Here is a 13,268-nt window from a genome sequence, read left to right as displayed (position 1 = left end):
TTTAACATTTTCTCCTCAAAATTAGAGGAACAAAAAGAGACTCAAAGTTTAGAACTGGATCACTTGGCCTTTTCTTATCTCTTCCCAGTTCAAAATGCTTGCATCTCTTAATGGCCAGCATCCTATTGGATCTGCAGTTAGGCTCAACACATTCCAGTCTTAGCATAATCTTATTTGTCGTTTTAGCCTTCTTCCAGAAAATTGGCTTTGTCTCCCCACCATAGCCACTCTGCTTACAATCATAACACTTCTTTCCTTGGGCATACAGGGAATCCTTGCCCTTCTTAAACTGGGTCACTTTGTGAGATTGATGCTTGTCACACTTCTTACACAAAGTTCTTCGGGTTTTAGGTACATTGACCATCTTTACAGTAGAGCTGTCTATACAATGAAATCGGGAAACTTGACATTTCCAACCCTTGCCTCCTGCCACTTGAGCTCAAGGAGTGCTATTTTCAACACAGAAATGTAGCTGTAAACTTTATTTACTCAGAGCCCTTTATGTTAGGTCATTTATTCAACATAGATTTATTGGGTACCTACTTTAAGCTAGGTTCTGCAGGGAGCTATGAAATGCTTATGATATAGTCTCTGCTTTCAGTTGGGGAGAAATTCCTAAGAGGCATAGGGACTTAACGGAATGAGAGCTTATTTTGTCTATGGAGATTAGAGAAGGCTTCATGGAGAAGATGTTGGGGCCTTAAAATGTAGAGAGTTTTAATAAGGAGATAGGGAAAGGAGGGCATTCTTTGAGAAAGTAGCATGCACAATGGCTAAGAGGTGGTGATGCCAGGCTTAAGAGTTTAGATTTTTGGTGTAGGTCATAATGAGCTTTCAAAGCTTTTTGTACCTGGGGAGTACCTCAGAAAGATTCTTCTGCCAGCTGTATATAGAAGTTGGAATGGGGAGAGACTAGGAGAAGATACAAGTGGTAGAAGGAACCAGAAGTTAACAATTATTTGGATTTATAGGGCAAAAAGGGGAACAAAGATGAGTCCAAAGCCTGAGTAACTGGGAAGGTGTGTCATTAACTGAAATTAAGACAACAGAAAGAAGATTTAGGGGGAATGGAGGGTGGAGACAATGATGAGTTTAGTTGGAAGTGCTTTTGAAAATGGGAGATTGGAGGCCCAAACACAGAAATGATCATTCGAGCTGTGGGGCTGGACGAGTTAGCCAGGTTGATTGTTCAGCAAGAAGTCTGAACCTAGGGAAAAACCTACCTTTAGGGGATGGTGGAAGGTTCTTTCCACCATCTTGGTTCTTTCTCACAAAGGAGAAAGAACTGGAGCATCAGTGGTTGTAATCATGAGTAACTGGGGGTCATTCAGTATCTGAGTCAGAAGAGCCTCTAGGTTAATGCAGATAGCAATTATAGCAGTTTGGTAGGTGATGTGCAGCATAGGATTGTTTTATAATGTTCCATTCCTTTCAGACTAAAATTCCATACTGGTATGGAGTAAACTAAATTGAATAATATTTTTGAATAACCTTTGATCTAAAGACAGTATACATCCCTGAATGTTATTGGTCACTTTACCATTCCAAATTAAAAAAATAATAATAATTAAATCTTATACCACAAAAGGTTCAGGGCTTCTGACCAGTAGAACATCATCAAGCTCCTGATTGGTTAGGACTCTGACCTGGTTTCTCAGTGTCTCATAACGTGGCAAGAAGAAGGGGTAAGACTCGGTAGATCCAGTGTATTCATTGGAACAAAAGACTATCCCAACTGCCTTATCTTGTGACTCTTAGAATATGGCTGCAGTGATCTCATCAGTGAGCTGTGACCTCTGTATATTCTTCATAGAAACACAGATTCTTAACAGCAAATGTATTCAATTTTTAAAGCATATTCAATTTTAAAGCTTCCTTTTATAAGTTTGGCATAATAAAGGACATCATCACTGCAGCATTGTGCATGCATTCTTTTTTTTTTTTTTAATGCTATCAGTCAACAGGGAGTGTGCATGCATTCTTGACTGTGGCACTGTTCTTTGAAACATTGTAAGGCTGAGATAACCTTATAAATGACAAATGACAATATTTCTTTTTGGCTCATGTTAGTAAATTCTAAATCAAGTAATGGAACTTAAGATTTCAGATGAATTTCTCATGTTTTTCTACCTCTCCTTACAGCTTGTTTCCCTACAGCAACAATTGAAATATTTTCTAGAGAAGTGAGGAGAGCCTTAAGCCTGGCACACAAATGTTGGATTCTCTATCCAGACTGAAGAGTGGATGAAATTGTGCATATTTCTGTCCCTTCATTTGCCTTATGTCAAATCAATTGTAGTTGTTTCTCTAATTCTTTTGCTAGTTATAATATGTTTGAAGTTTGTAGTTGAGTAGAAAAGGACAATATAAAGAAAGTAGTAGACTTAAAGACTCCACACAATTGTGGGATTTTCTCTTTATTAATTTGAGAATTATTATTATTATTCTTTTAGAGCTAGAGTCTCACTGTGTTTCCCAAGCTGATTTTGAACTCTTGGGCTCAAGCAATCCTCCTGCCTCAGTCTCCTGAGCAGCTGAGACTATAGGCACATGCCACTGCACCCAGTGAGAATTATTTGTATTGCTTCTATGCTATGGTATCATCAGATCATTCAGCCATGCTTGCCAAAGACAGACAATCTAGCTTAGAAGTCATATAGCTGATTTGAATGTGTTTTAGCTTTTCCAAACATTTCTGTTTTTTTTTTTCCTGAAGTATTTCCTAAAACATAGAAACAAATTCATTTCTACCTAGGACTAGGACTTGCCACAGTGAATTTAAGTGCCTACCTTGCAGCAGTTAATACTAGGTTGTGTCCTGTCTCTGTTCAGGCAATAGGGCTGCTTTCCTGCTCAGGGATGATTTTTTTGCTGCTGCTTATGTTTCTTCTGTTGTTATGTTTTTAAGAGTGGGTCTGGTTGTTATTCATCAGCTAAGGGAACAATTAGGGCAGAGATGAAGAAATTCTGAGCTGTTATTCTTATCCTGAACTTCCTCATCCTAACCCTCATCAGAAAAGGTTAGGAAAAACCAGATGCCTGTAATGCCTGTGAAGACTTCCTTAACAACCCTGGGTTGCTTTGTTTATCTTTTCAGCTGTCTTATTAATATTTTCTGGTCTATGATCTTTAAGCAATAAATAAATTGTTCCTTTTAAATGGACTGCTGTCAATTTATTAAACTACCCCCATGATAAATACACTCATATCCAAAAGGAAACGAGAAGACAAACAATAAACTGTATGTCTTGGTCCATTTCAGCTGCTATAACAAAAAATACTATAGACTGGGTAAAATATAAACAATGGAAATTTATTGCTCACAGTTCTGGAGGCTGGAAAGTCCAAGATAAAGGTGTCAGCAGATTTGGTGAGGGCTGTGTCTGCTTTGTAGATGGTACCTTCTTGCTGCCTCCTCACTCGGCAGAGGGGCAAACAAGCTCCCTCAGGCCTGTTTTAAAAGGTCACCCTCATGACCTAATCAACTCCCCAGAGCCCTATCTCTAATACCAACACTTTACAGATATGTTTCAACATATGAACTTTGGGTGGACACATTCAGACCATAGCATTCTGATTAGAAAATGACAGAAAATGTTGTCTGTACTGGGGTATCCTTCCAATGAGTTCTTAGGATAACTCCTAATGAACTAAGGAAATCATCTGATATTAACCATATAGCATTGGGACTTAGATAGGGGGCGTATAGAGGAAGTGATACAAATGGCAGCTCCAATATTTAGATTGAATTCTCATGTTGCAGTGGAACAAACATAAGGTTGAAACTCACCAAGGTTGCAAATCTCTACACTTCGTAGAGCCTCTATTTCCTCATCTGTAAATCAAGGGTGATAATGCTTATCACCAACAGGCAGCTGAGAGTTTTCTAGAAGTAGCCCAGCTAGCCCTAGGTCTGGTTCCATTTGATAAAGTTGGTGCTGCTCTAAGAAATGTACTCCCAAGTTCTTTGTGCTACATTTAGTGCTCCTATTCCAAGTCAGAGTTAAGCCATAGGCAGAGAAGAGGTTAATATGTATGGGATAGGAAAGTGGAGGAGGGATGGAGATAGCAAGAATGCTGGGGGAAATGCAGGGAAGAAGTAGGGCTAAAGGAGATAGGCATATTAAGGGCAAACAAAATAAAGCCAAGATTAGGAGAGAAGTTAGAAGATAGCTTGAAAACCACAAGAAGGTATAAAAAAGATTATTCTTTTTTCAGAAACCCAGAACTTAAAAAAAAGATAAGAATAAGGAGAAAGAGACCGGGTACAGTGGCTCACGCCTGCAATCCTACCACTTTGGGAAGCTGAGGCAGGAGGATCACTTGAGGCGAGGAGTTGGAGACCAGCCTGGGAAATATAGCAAGACCCTGTCTCTACAAAAAGGTTAAAAAAAATAATAATTAGCCAGGCGTGGTGGCTCGTACCTGTAGTCCAGCTATTTGGGAGACTGAGGTGGGAGGATCACTTGAACCCAGGAGTTCAAGGCTGCAGTGAGCTGTGATCATGTCATTGCATTCCAGCGCAGGCAACACAGCCAGTCCCTGTCACAAAAAAAAAAAAAAAAAAAAAAAGGGAGAAAGAAAGAGAATGGGGGAAAGGAATTGAGTGTCAGAGGTAGAAGGTAGGGAAAGAGGCCAAGTTTGGAAAGAAGATAGGCTTTTGCAGATAAAGGAAGGCAGGACATGGGTGGAAACAGATAGAAACTACCCTGAGGACATGCTGGAGAGTCTGAGGCCAGTGAAGATGACACATGTGCCACAGGTGGTGTCAAGGGGTGAAGGAGGTAGAAGAGCCCTCATGCAGCCTCTGTCCCATACTGAAGCCTAAGAGCAGCTAGAGCTCTGCTGAGAGGCAGGGTGGTAGGGAAGACAACAACAGGAAGGGGCAAGGGCAAGCACGTGTGGCTTTTGAGTACCTGCCATATGGGTAGCCCGAATTGAGATGTGCTGTAAGTATAAAATATACACTAGATTTCTGTAGGGGAACTGCTATGTCAGTATCCAGATGACCTTGTACTATTCACACAGGCCACATAGGTAAGGCTCAACTGTAGGCTGACCCAGGTCTTGGCAGAATGCGCTGTGATCCTCCTAGAACATAGGAATACAGACTGTCTTATGAGGAGGGAAGCTGCCATGAGGCAGTTTTTCATTTGCCTCCCTTGTTCCAGTAAGATGTAGGGCTTTCAACCTGCCCCCCAAGCCCAGAAGATACAGCCACAGGCCATAAAATTGCTTAGCTACAGTGTGGCACTGGCTACTCCGCACCAGGGGGTCCTATCATTCGGCGTTGTGTGCCATCTGGCCCTTTTTGTTTCAGTGTCATTCTGCTGGACAAGGAACACAGGGCACTGATACCATTGTTGATGTTGCTTTTGCTGTCTCTATAAGTAACAAACTGTCTGGATCTATCTAGATTTCTTGTTTTGTTACCAGCTGAATCTGTCAGCTTAATAATTCCAAGGACTTATTTTTTTTTAAGAATATAAAATATCTCATTAGTAATTATTTTATACAGATTACACATTGAAAGGATAATATTTTGGATATATTGGGTTAAATAAAGTATATTGTTCAAATTAATTTCACCTGTTTTACTTTCTTAATATGGCTGCAATAAAATTTAAAATTACATATGTGGCTTGTATTATATTTCTACTGCACAGTACTGCTGTAGTTTGATGAGAAAAGAAAAAATGGTGGTGGGGAAGAGGGACTCACAGGATTTTATTTTGCCAGAAGATGGCATTTAAAAAGAACTATCACCATCAATTCACAGGGACGTTTTAACACCAAAAATATATATAGCCATAATCTCAGAATAAAAGACAGATCTTTAAATTGAATAAATGTAACCTTATAGGAACTCACTGCACTGTCCTGATTTTTCTTATATTGCTTCAGGCTGGTGAAAAATTACTCAGATTGATGAGGATAGAATTTAGAAACCACTGCTATATAGAGCTCATCCCATGAGGTGATATATAGAGCTGCAATATAGAAACCACTGCTATATAGAGCTCATCCCATAAGGTGATAACTAGCTAATTTGGGGAAGGGTGGGAGGCTTGAGAGGCGACCAATCCAGGTAACAGTAGCAGATGGGACCAATGTTTTTTTGTCCCATAGCTGTTGGACTCATCTGGTGGCCTTATGTTTTAGAGTGCTTCTGTGGCTTCTTGGTCCACCCTCTCTTTCCACTTCCCAAATGAGAGAAAGATATGGAATATCAGAGTCAGAGAGTATAACCAGACGAACCAAAGTAAACAAATACAAATTTATTCTTTTCAAAGCAGAATTCAAGGGAAAGGTGAAAAGCACCACAGTGAGTGGCAATCAAAGTTAACCAAATTGTTCCCAACCCCGCCCCTTCATCCCAAACTTTTCTAGACTTGGCTGCCACTCTGTTACTTCCCCTGAATCCCTTCCCCAATTCTCATCCTTGTGACCAGTTCTTGCAGCCAGCAAGCAGCATAACAGACTTCAGTCTGGGTTTGATACTGCCCAGGGGATAGCAAGGACATTCAGCTGGTCGCCTCTCAAATACAGCAGCTGTGGGAGGAGATGGAGGCTGGGAGCTGAGCCTTGGCCTTGAGCCTTTCCCTCTCCCACAGCCATGGGTGTTAAAAGAGTGAGAAGTAGCTGAAGTATTCCTTTGTTCCCACGGGAGCTGCCTAGCTGAGGAGCTATGTCTCCATAGACCTAGGACACAGCCCCCAGTTTCTCTCCCAGAACTAACTGTTTGTGTTAAGGCAGCTGTTTTCTTGGTTATATGTCACTTACATCAAGAGAAACTGGATGGGATTCTTGGCCTGAAATAGTCCCAGAGGCCATACCTCTGCCATTGAGAACATGAATTCAAAGAATGTTCTAGCCTGATGCTGGATATGGAGCCCAGACCCCAGACACATCCCTGGTAGCATGGGCATTCCTTAAAATGAATCTGGAGGGAAAACATCTCCTAGAATTGGCCTCTGCCTGGCCTCAGGGTTTATCATTACTGTGGCTTGTCAGCCCGGTTCCTGGAGCACCACAAACTCGAACAGGCTCCTCTGTAGGGAAGTATTTTCCAACTTTGGGCCTTGAAGAAAATGGGCACTTGAGAGCCTTGATTCTAGCCTTTCCAATCTGGAAGGAAGGGCACATGACCTCCTGCGTGGGACTCTCCCTAGGGAACCATATCACAGCCTGATGTGCTTCAGCCAGCCAGCCTTCCCTAACCACCCCCAATCAACGTAAATCCACTCTGCTCTAGGTGGAAGCAGAGGTATCCTCGTAAGGGATTTTTGGCCTTTATCAAATTCTGATAAGAATAAATCGCCTATCAGTCCTAACTGTTCTCTGATACTAGTTGACAACAACCCCAGCAAGCACTCACGTTCCTTATCATGGATGCTAATCCTACAAGTCAGAAGGTTTTCCTTAGGCTACCAACCCGGCAACTCCCTTCACCACGCTTCCAGTGCAGGGCCAAAACTACACAGCGCCACACACAGTACCTTTAGGTGACATGATACACAACAGATGCCAACAATTATACAACACAATTCAGTAAATCCAACCCCAATTTGGATTCACAGTGCCCAAGGATCCATTTACCTCACTGTGGGCACACTGCCCATACATGCTGCAGTGACTGTCCCTGAGTGATATACTCGCCTCAGGCATTAAGGTAAACACAGAACCACAAAGTGTCAGTGACCCCCTTACTGAGAATTCGATTCTTGACCTGCAGCTTCAGTCCACCTACAACATGAATCCTACATAACAAGATCTACATCTTTTCTACCATGCCTGGCCCACTGCAGTTGCCATAGGCCCTCAGCAGCCCAAGAGCTCTTGGGTGGGGTAGGGGTAACAGAAAGGACTTTCCAGGACTTTTCTGGTAAAAGATTGCTCCATAATATCTGCTCACGTAGGCTTATGCCTCAAGGTCCCTGAGCCCTCTGTCCCACATTCCTGCCCCAAACTTAGGCCCCTACAAATATGCCCCCATTCTAACTGATGCCCAGGTTATTCAGACCAATACCTGCTTACTACTTGCTCACCATCTATCCAGATACCCAGTTCTCCCACAGAGATCTCATGAACACTAAGGTAGATGTTGTGATATGAAGTCTGACACCCTGGACCTGTGGCTTAGAGTGGGGGGAGGAGGCAACCCCACACTTCTGGACCCAAGCTGCTGCCCTGCCTCCCAAGTAGCAGGTCAATCTAGGTTCCCAGCAGTTCTACCCACTGGCCCACTGGTTGATTATAACACAACACCCCAACCGTCTCACTCCCTCCTGATCTTGGTGGCAACCGCTGCCTTCATTAAGGCCCTGAGTCAGACCTTAGGAACTGGAAGGGGCCAGAGAATGTACTCTGTGTTGTAGCCCGGCAAAAGCTAATAAAAGCCTACTTGTTCTTTCTTTTCTGCATGAGTTGAGTAGAGCTTGGATTTGCTCTATTTTGGGACCTGAACCATTGTTTAGGGGAGCCCAGAAAAGTTAATCCAAGGTCCAGGTCTCAGGGAACAAAATTTTGAATGTGTGAAGAGACAGAGCGACTCTTCCTGTTAGATTCCTCTGGAGCCACATGCTTCTGTTGCTTTGGTCTTGAGGATAGCCCACCCCAAGGATCAATGGAGAGAGAGATCCTAAGGGAGCAGCCAGGATGCATATATCTTTCCAAACAGAGGCTGGGGCTAACAAAGAGCAAGGCAGAACATTAGTACTTCAAGAGGTATTAGAATTTAATGTGTGAGTGAGGCCAGGAGAGCACTGATATACAGTAGATACGTAGAATAGATATGTATGTATATAAACTTAGGCAAATTAAGTTGACTGCAGGGCTCTAGGTTATAAAGCTCCTCTTGGTAGAGAGCTGCCTAAGTGGGCTCTGAATCTGTTCAAAGTTCTGAAGCCCACTCTCCCACCCTTCACTATCTATTCTGAATAGTTTTTGGATAAAGGGATCATGGTATATGTTGCCTCGGAAGAGTTAGCTCAGTTTGAGGATTGGGTTCACCTTCCAGAGTTACAAAGAACAGCTTTATGCACAGGAAGGCTTTCCGGTTGTCTGGGTGGAAAGTGGCCAGCTCCCTGATTCATGGTCACTGGCTCCTAGGGAGGGGCCACCACTTAGGGTGGCCTGTTGCAAATGACTTATGATTATCTGGGGGTAATCAGCCACCTCACCTGATTCAGCCTGAGAGATAGAAGGGTCACAGTTTGGAAAAGTGATAGAGAGTCATACTTCTTCAGGCTAGAGGGTCTCTTCCTCTTCCTCACCTAAGGAGAGCGAGAACCCCTGGCTGAGCAAGCTGCTACTCCGTTCCTGGGTCTGTAAGGACAGACTCACAGGAACAAAGGGTGGCTTCAAGCTGGGTTTCCAGAGCAACTCAGCAGGTCTCTCAGGATGTTGAGGCCTTCAGGAAATAAGAGGTTGGGGGTGGGGACAAAAATTAAACCCATATAAGTATTTCTTTAATGTTTCCAAATGTAAGGTGGAAGCAGGAACCAGAATGAACTGTTCCCCCATTGAGGAAGGTCTGCCAGGTACTGAGGCAGAAGGAACTGAAGATTTTCAAGGAAGAAACAACATCCAGGTAGCATCAGGATGACTAGAGATCTCCCTGGAGCTGAAGTAATAGGATACACACTGCCCAGACTTTTTCAGGGGGACTTTGGAGGGGGGTGTCTTAGGGATACACTTTTTCCTCCCTGAGTTGGACCAGAGAGTAGGGCTAATACCTAAGGATTCATAATGCTGGAATCCTGGGGCCATTAGGTGTCTCCCTCTCCATAATTCCATGAAGAAGGGGAAGGGGCCAATGGGTACCACTTAGCTCTGCAAGGGAGCTTCTCTGCTCCCCATCTGAATGGCCAAGTGCCATTTGCCTGGGTTGCAAAAGAAGGGTACTTAAAGGACTGGTCTCAAACTTGAGGATTAAAGGGAACATTTTAGAGTCAGAGGAATCATGCCTCCCCTTGCCCCACCACCCCCCTCCCAAACAGACACCCCTCACATACCACCAGATCCCTGCTGCTACCTGGAGCCCAAATAACTCTGCTTGAGGAATGAGGGGCCAGTAGGGACTGGAAAGTTTGGGTGAAGGCTGAGGAAAGGCTTTGACCAGAACCAGGAGAGAATTATGGATCGCAGAATGGGGATCTAGCTCCATCAAGAGGCCAGCAGGGTGTTGGCAGTCACATCAGAGCTTCGCACACTGGGGAAGGCATGGCGGAGCTTCTCCATGATGTCCTCCAAGCACAGGCTGACATCCTGGCTCTTTGATCCCACGTCATCTGAGTTGGAAAAGAGAGATTGGGGAAGAGAACTAGAGACTCCTTTATGAGGCCTAGGGGCCAGGTAAGATGCTGTCAGCTGAAGGGCGGACTCACCAGCAGCGTTTGTGCCTTCTCAGCACAATGCCTAGTACATAGGAGGTGCCTGACATATACATTTGTAGAATAAGCATGTGAATGAATCAATCAACAAACCAATCAACCCTGACCTTAAGCTCAAAGCCATGAGGGGAAACCCATCTCAGCCCTAGCAAAACCTTGGGCAGGAAAAAGCCATGGAAGAAGGAGCTTAAAGGGGCCAAGGGAACGCACCTGCAGCCTCTGTGTCCGGTGTAGTCTGTCCCTTCTCCCGGGGGTGACTGCCTTCTGACTGCTGCGGAGAGGAAGCTAGGGACGATCCTGCAGAGCCATTGCCATCTGATTCAGAGGGTGGCTAGCAAGAGATAACGCATGACTTAAGTGGCTTTCCCTTCCTGACCTTACCTTGACAGATTCCTGAGCTTAGAAGGGACCTTAGAGACCTCATGCATATCCCTTTGCCCCTGGGCTTTAAGAAGCTTTTGGTAATGGTCCAAACAGTGGCTTCCCCTTTTAGAAAACTTCTTTGAATATCCAATTACTGATTAACTTCTTCCTTCTACAACATGTGTCAAAGGCTCACAGTTTTTATAAGGATGGCATCATACCTAAAGGTCTCTTGCTGTCATTTCAGCTATGACTAAACTATTTAAAACCCAATTCTCTCTAGAAATGCAGAGTTACACACCTGATTCTTGGTTAATGACATAATAGTATATGTTCGAAACCTCCAATTATCCATTTAGAGGCTATCCCTTGGAGGATCTGGGGAAGATGTGGGGTGTGGTGGTATTGCCTGTTATATATAATGACAATAACAGGTAACATTTATGAAGTGTGTACTATATTCCTGGCATTGTGCTAAATTCTGTAAATGCATTATCTCAATTTATGTTCCCCACAATTCTATGAAGTTTGGTACTATTATTATTCCTGTTTTACAGAGGAGGACACTGGGTTAGAGAGAAGTTAAGTAACAACAATCTTAATACCCTGCAGCAACTAATTGGCAGAGCCACATTCAAACCCAGAGTCGTCTGACTCCAGAGCTACACTACAGCATACACACGACCTCTCAGAGACAAAAGGGACAAAAAGTAACAAGAGACCTCTTTATAGCAAAAATCTTTCTTTTGCCAAACATGTCTAAACCTGCTTCTTTCTAGTAAATATCATACTAGCAAAATGAACATTTTGGATAATTTTTCAAGTTTGTTCTTCCAGTACTGGATTCCAATGGGTTGTGAGGAAGTGAGTCCTCAGAAGTCTTCCCTCTGCCCCGGGCCCCTCAGTGGCTTAGGAGTGACACACAAGGGTGGCGTGGAAGGTAATTGGTCAGGGATGTGACCGTACCAGCCCCTTCCTTCCTTCCCCCACCTGCTCCAACTGCAGGCCCAGTTCTCTTCAGGAAGTCACCTGAGAGTCACTGCCAAGGAGCTCTTTCATGCCTCCTCTTTGCTGAACTCCCCAGCTTCCCAGCCTTCCCCTGTGCTCAGTGGCCACCCTGGTTCTTTCCCTGTCTCCAGCCTCACCTGCAAGAGCAGCTCCCTCAAGCGCTGCAGCTGCGACTCTAGCTGCTTGTTGTGGTCTTCGAGAATCTGCATGCGCGTCTCCAGGCGGGTCTTGTGCTGCCGAAGGATCCGGGCCTCGGCCAGAAGCTCTTCATTGCGGTGGTCCGGTGCTGCCTCAGTGGAGCCCTCAGCCAGGGTAGGTGCCTCGGCAGCCTCCTCATGCTGCCACTTCAGGCGCCTCAGCTCTCCCTGGAGAATCCTGCCAAGGACAGAGAAACCAAGACCTATGACCCTAATGGGGTACTGACTGTGCAGGTCCCAGATGTCCTCTTGGGTCTAGGTGTGAGCAATCCCTGTGCTCTCCCACCACACTCCACCTTGAGCCGTGCTCTTGCACGAGTGGCCACATCCATTTCCTCTCCAGCACATATGTCATTTACTCTGCTATCCTGAGACCTCAGAGCAGAGAGAGCTGACATTTCACATAAGAAATGTCTCAGGGCTTTGATGTGCTGCTGCGGGGATTAATTCTGACCTTAAAATCAGGCAGAAACACAGTCTGCAAATAAGTGAGGCATTAGGGCCACTGACTCACCTTGTCCAATTTTGGAGTTTTAGATTCCAGGGAAAGACATAACATAAACAAAGACCACCTGTCTTGTCTCTTCTCTCTATGATTCTCCTTTTTGGCCCACTTTAAACACCCATCCTGGCTCATCAAGGAAATAGATTCCAAAGAGATGGCCTACTTTCGGGGACATCACTTTGTTTTGCAACAGAACAGGGTTGCCTGATGTTTCCCAGGGCCTGCCCACTGCTGCTCTAAGGCAGTGTTTCTCAAACTATTCGTAGTGAAAGCCCAGGGCTTTCTTCACTCCATTGTGGACCAATATGTGGTCCCAATGCACATGAGCTGTACACAGCTCACATTATGTGCTACTTGACATACAAGGTCAACAACACTCAAACTGGTCTCTACCCTTTTCAATGAGATGAGGCCACTAATTCTGTGCTTGAATGTCATGGTACTGTCAAGCTGCCGTAAACGTTTCTAAAAGCTTAATTTATATCTTTTTTTCTTTTTTGAGACAGAGTCTCACTCTGTTGTCTGGGCTAGAATGCCATGGTGTCAGCCTAGCTCACAGCAACCTCAAACTCCTGGGCTCAAGCGATCCTTCTGCCTCAGCTTCCCAGGTAGCTAGGACTACAGGCATGTGCCACCATGCCCAGCTAATTTTTTCTATATATTTTTAGCTGGCAAATTAATTTCTTTCTATTTTTAGTACAGACGGGTCTCGCTCTTACTCAGGCTGGTTTCGAACTCCTGACCTTGAGCGATCTACCCGCCTTGGCCTCCCAGAGTGCTAGGATTACAGGCGTGAGCCAC

The 13,268-nt window shown here is 44.3% G+C and overlaps 2 protein-coding genes across 4 annotated transcripts in view; both read right to left on the bottom strand.

Moving 5' to 3' along the window:
• Nucleotide 1: 1 nt before the first annotated feature.
• On the bottom strand, nucleotides 2-623 carry LOC142865798 (large ribosomal subunit protein eL42-like). The gene has a single exon (XM_075999129.1). It carries the CDS (start codon nucleotides 362-364, stop codon nucleotides 2-4), a length of 363 nt encoding a protein of 120 aa, XP_075855244.1. The 5' UTR covers nucleotides 365-623.
• Nucleotides 624-6,041: 5,418 nt separating this feature from the next.
• Nucleotides 6,042-13,268, bottom strand: part of DRP2 (dystrophin related protein 2) — a 46,912-nt gene continuing 39,685 nt past the window's right edge. For all 3 annotated transcript variants that reach the window (XM_012767409.3, XM_020285015.2, XM_020285016.2), the window contains 3 exons: nucleotides 11,903-12,140; nucleotides 10,605-10,725; nucleotides 6,042-10,292 (listed from right to left, as the gene is read on the bottom strand). In XM_012767409.3, the coding sequence (XP_012622863.2) occupies nucleotides 10,168-10,292; nucleotides 10,605-10,725; nucleotides 11,903-12,140 (484 nt within the window). In that variant the 3' untranslated portion in view covers nucleotides 6,042-10,167. The remainder of the gene's footprint in view (nucleotides 10,293-10,604; nucleotides 10,726-11,902; nucleotides 12,141-13,268) is intronic.

Source organism: Microcebus murinus, chromosome X (genome assembly GCF_040939455.1).
Source record: "Microcebus murinus isolate Inina chromosome X, M.murinus_Inina_mat1.0, whole genome shotgun sequence".
Classification (NCBI taxonomy): domain Eukaryota; kingdom Metazoa; phylum Chordata; class Mammalia; order Primates; family Cheirogaleidae; genus Microcebus; species Microcebus murinus.
This window is presented reverse-complemented; position numbering and strand designations above follow the sequence as displayed.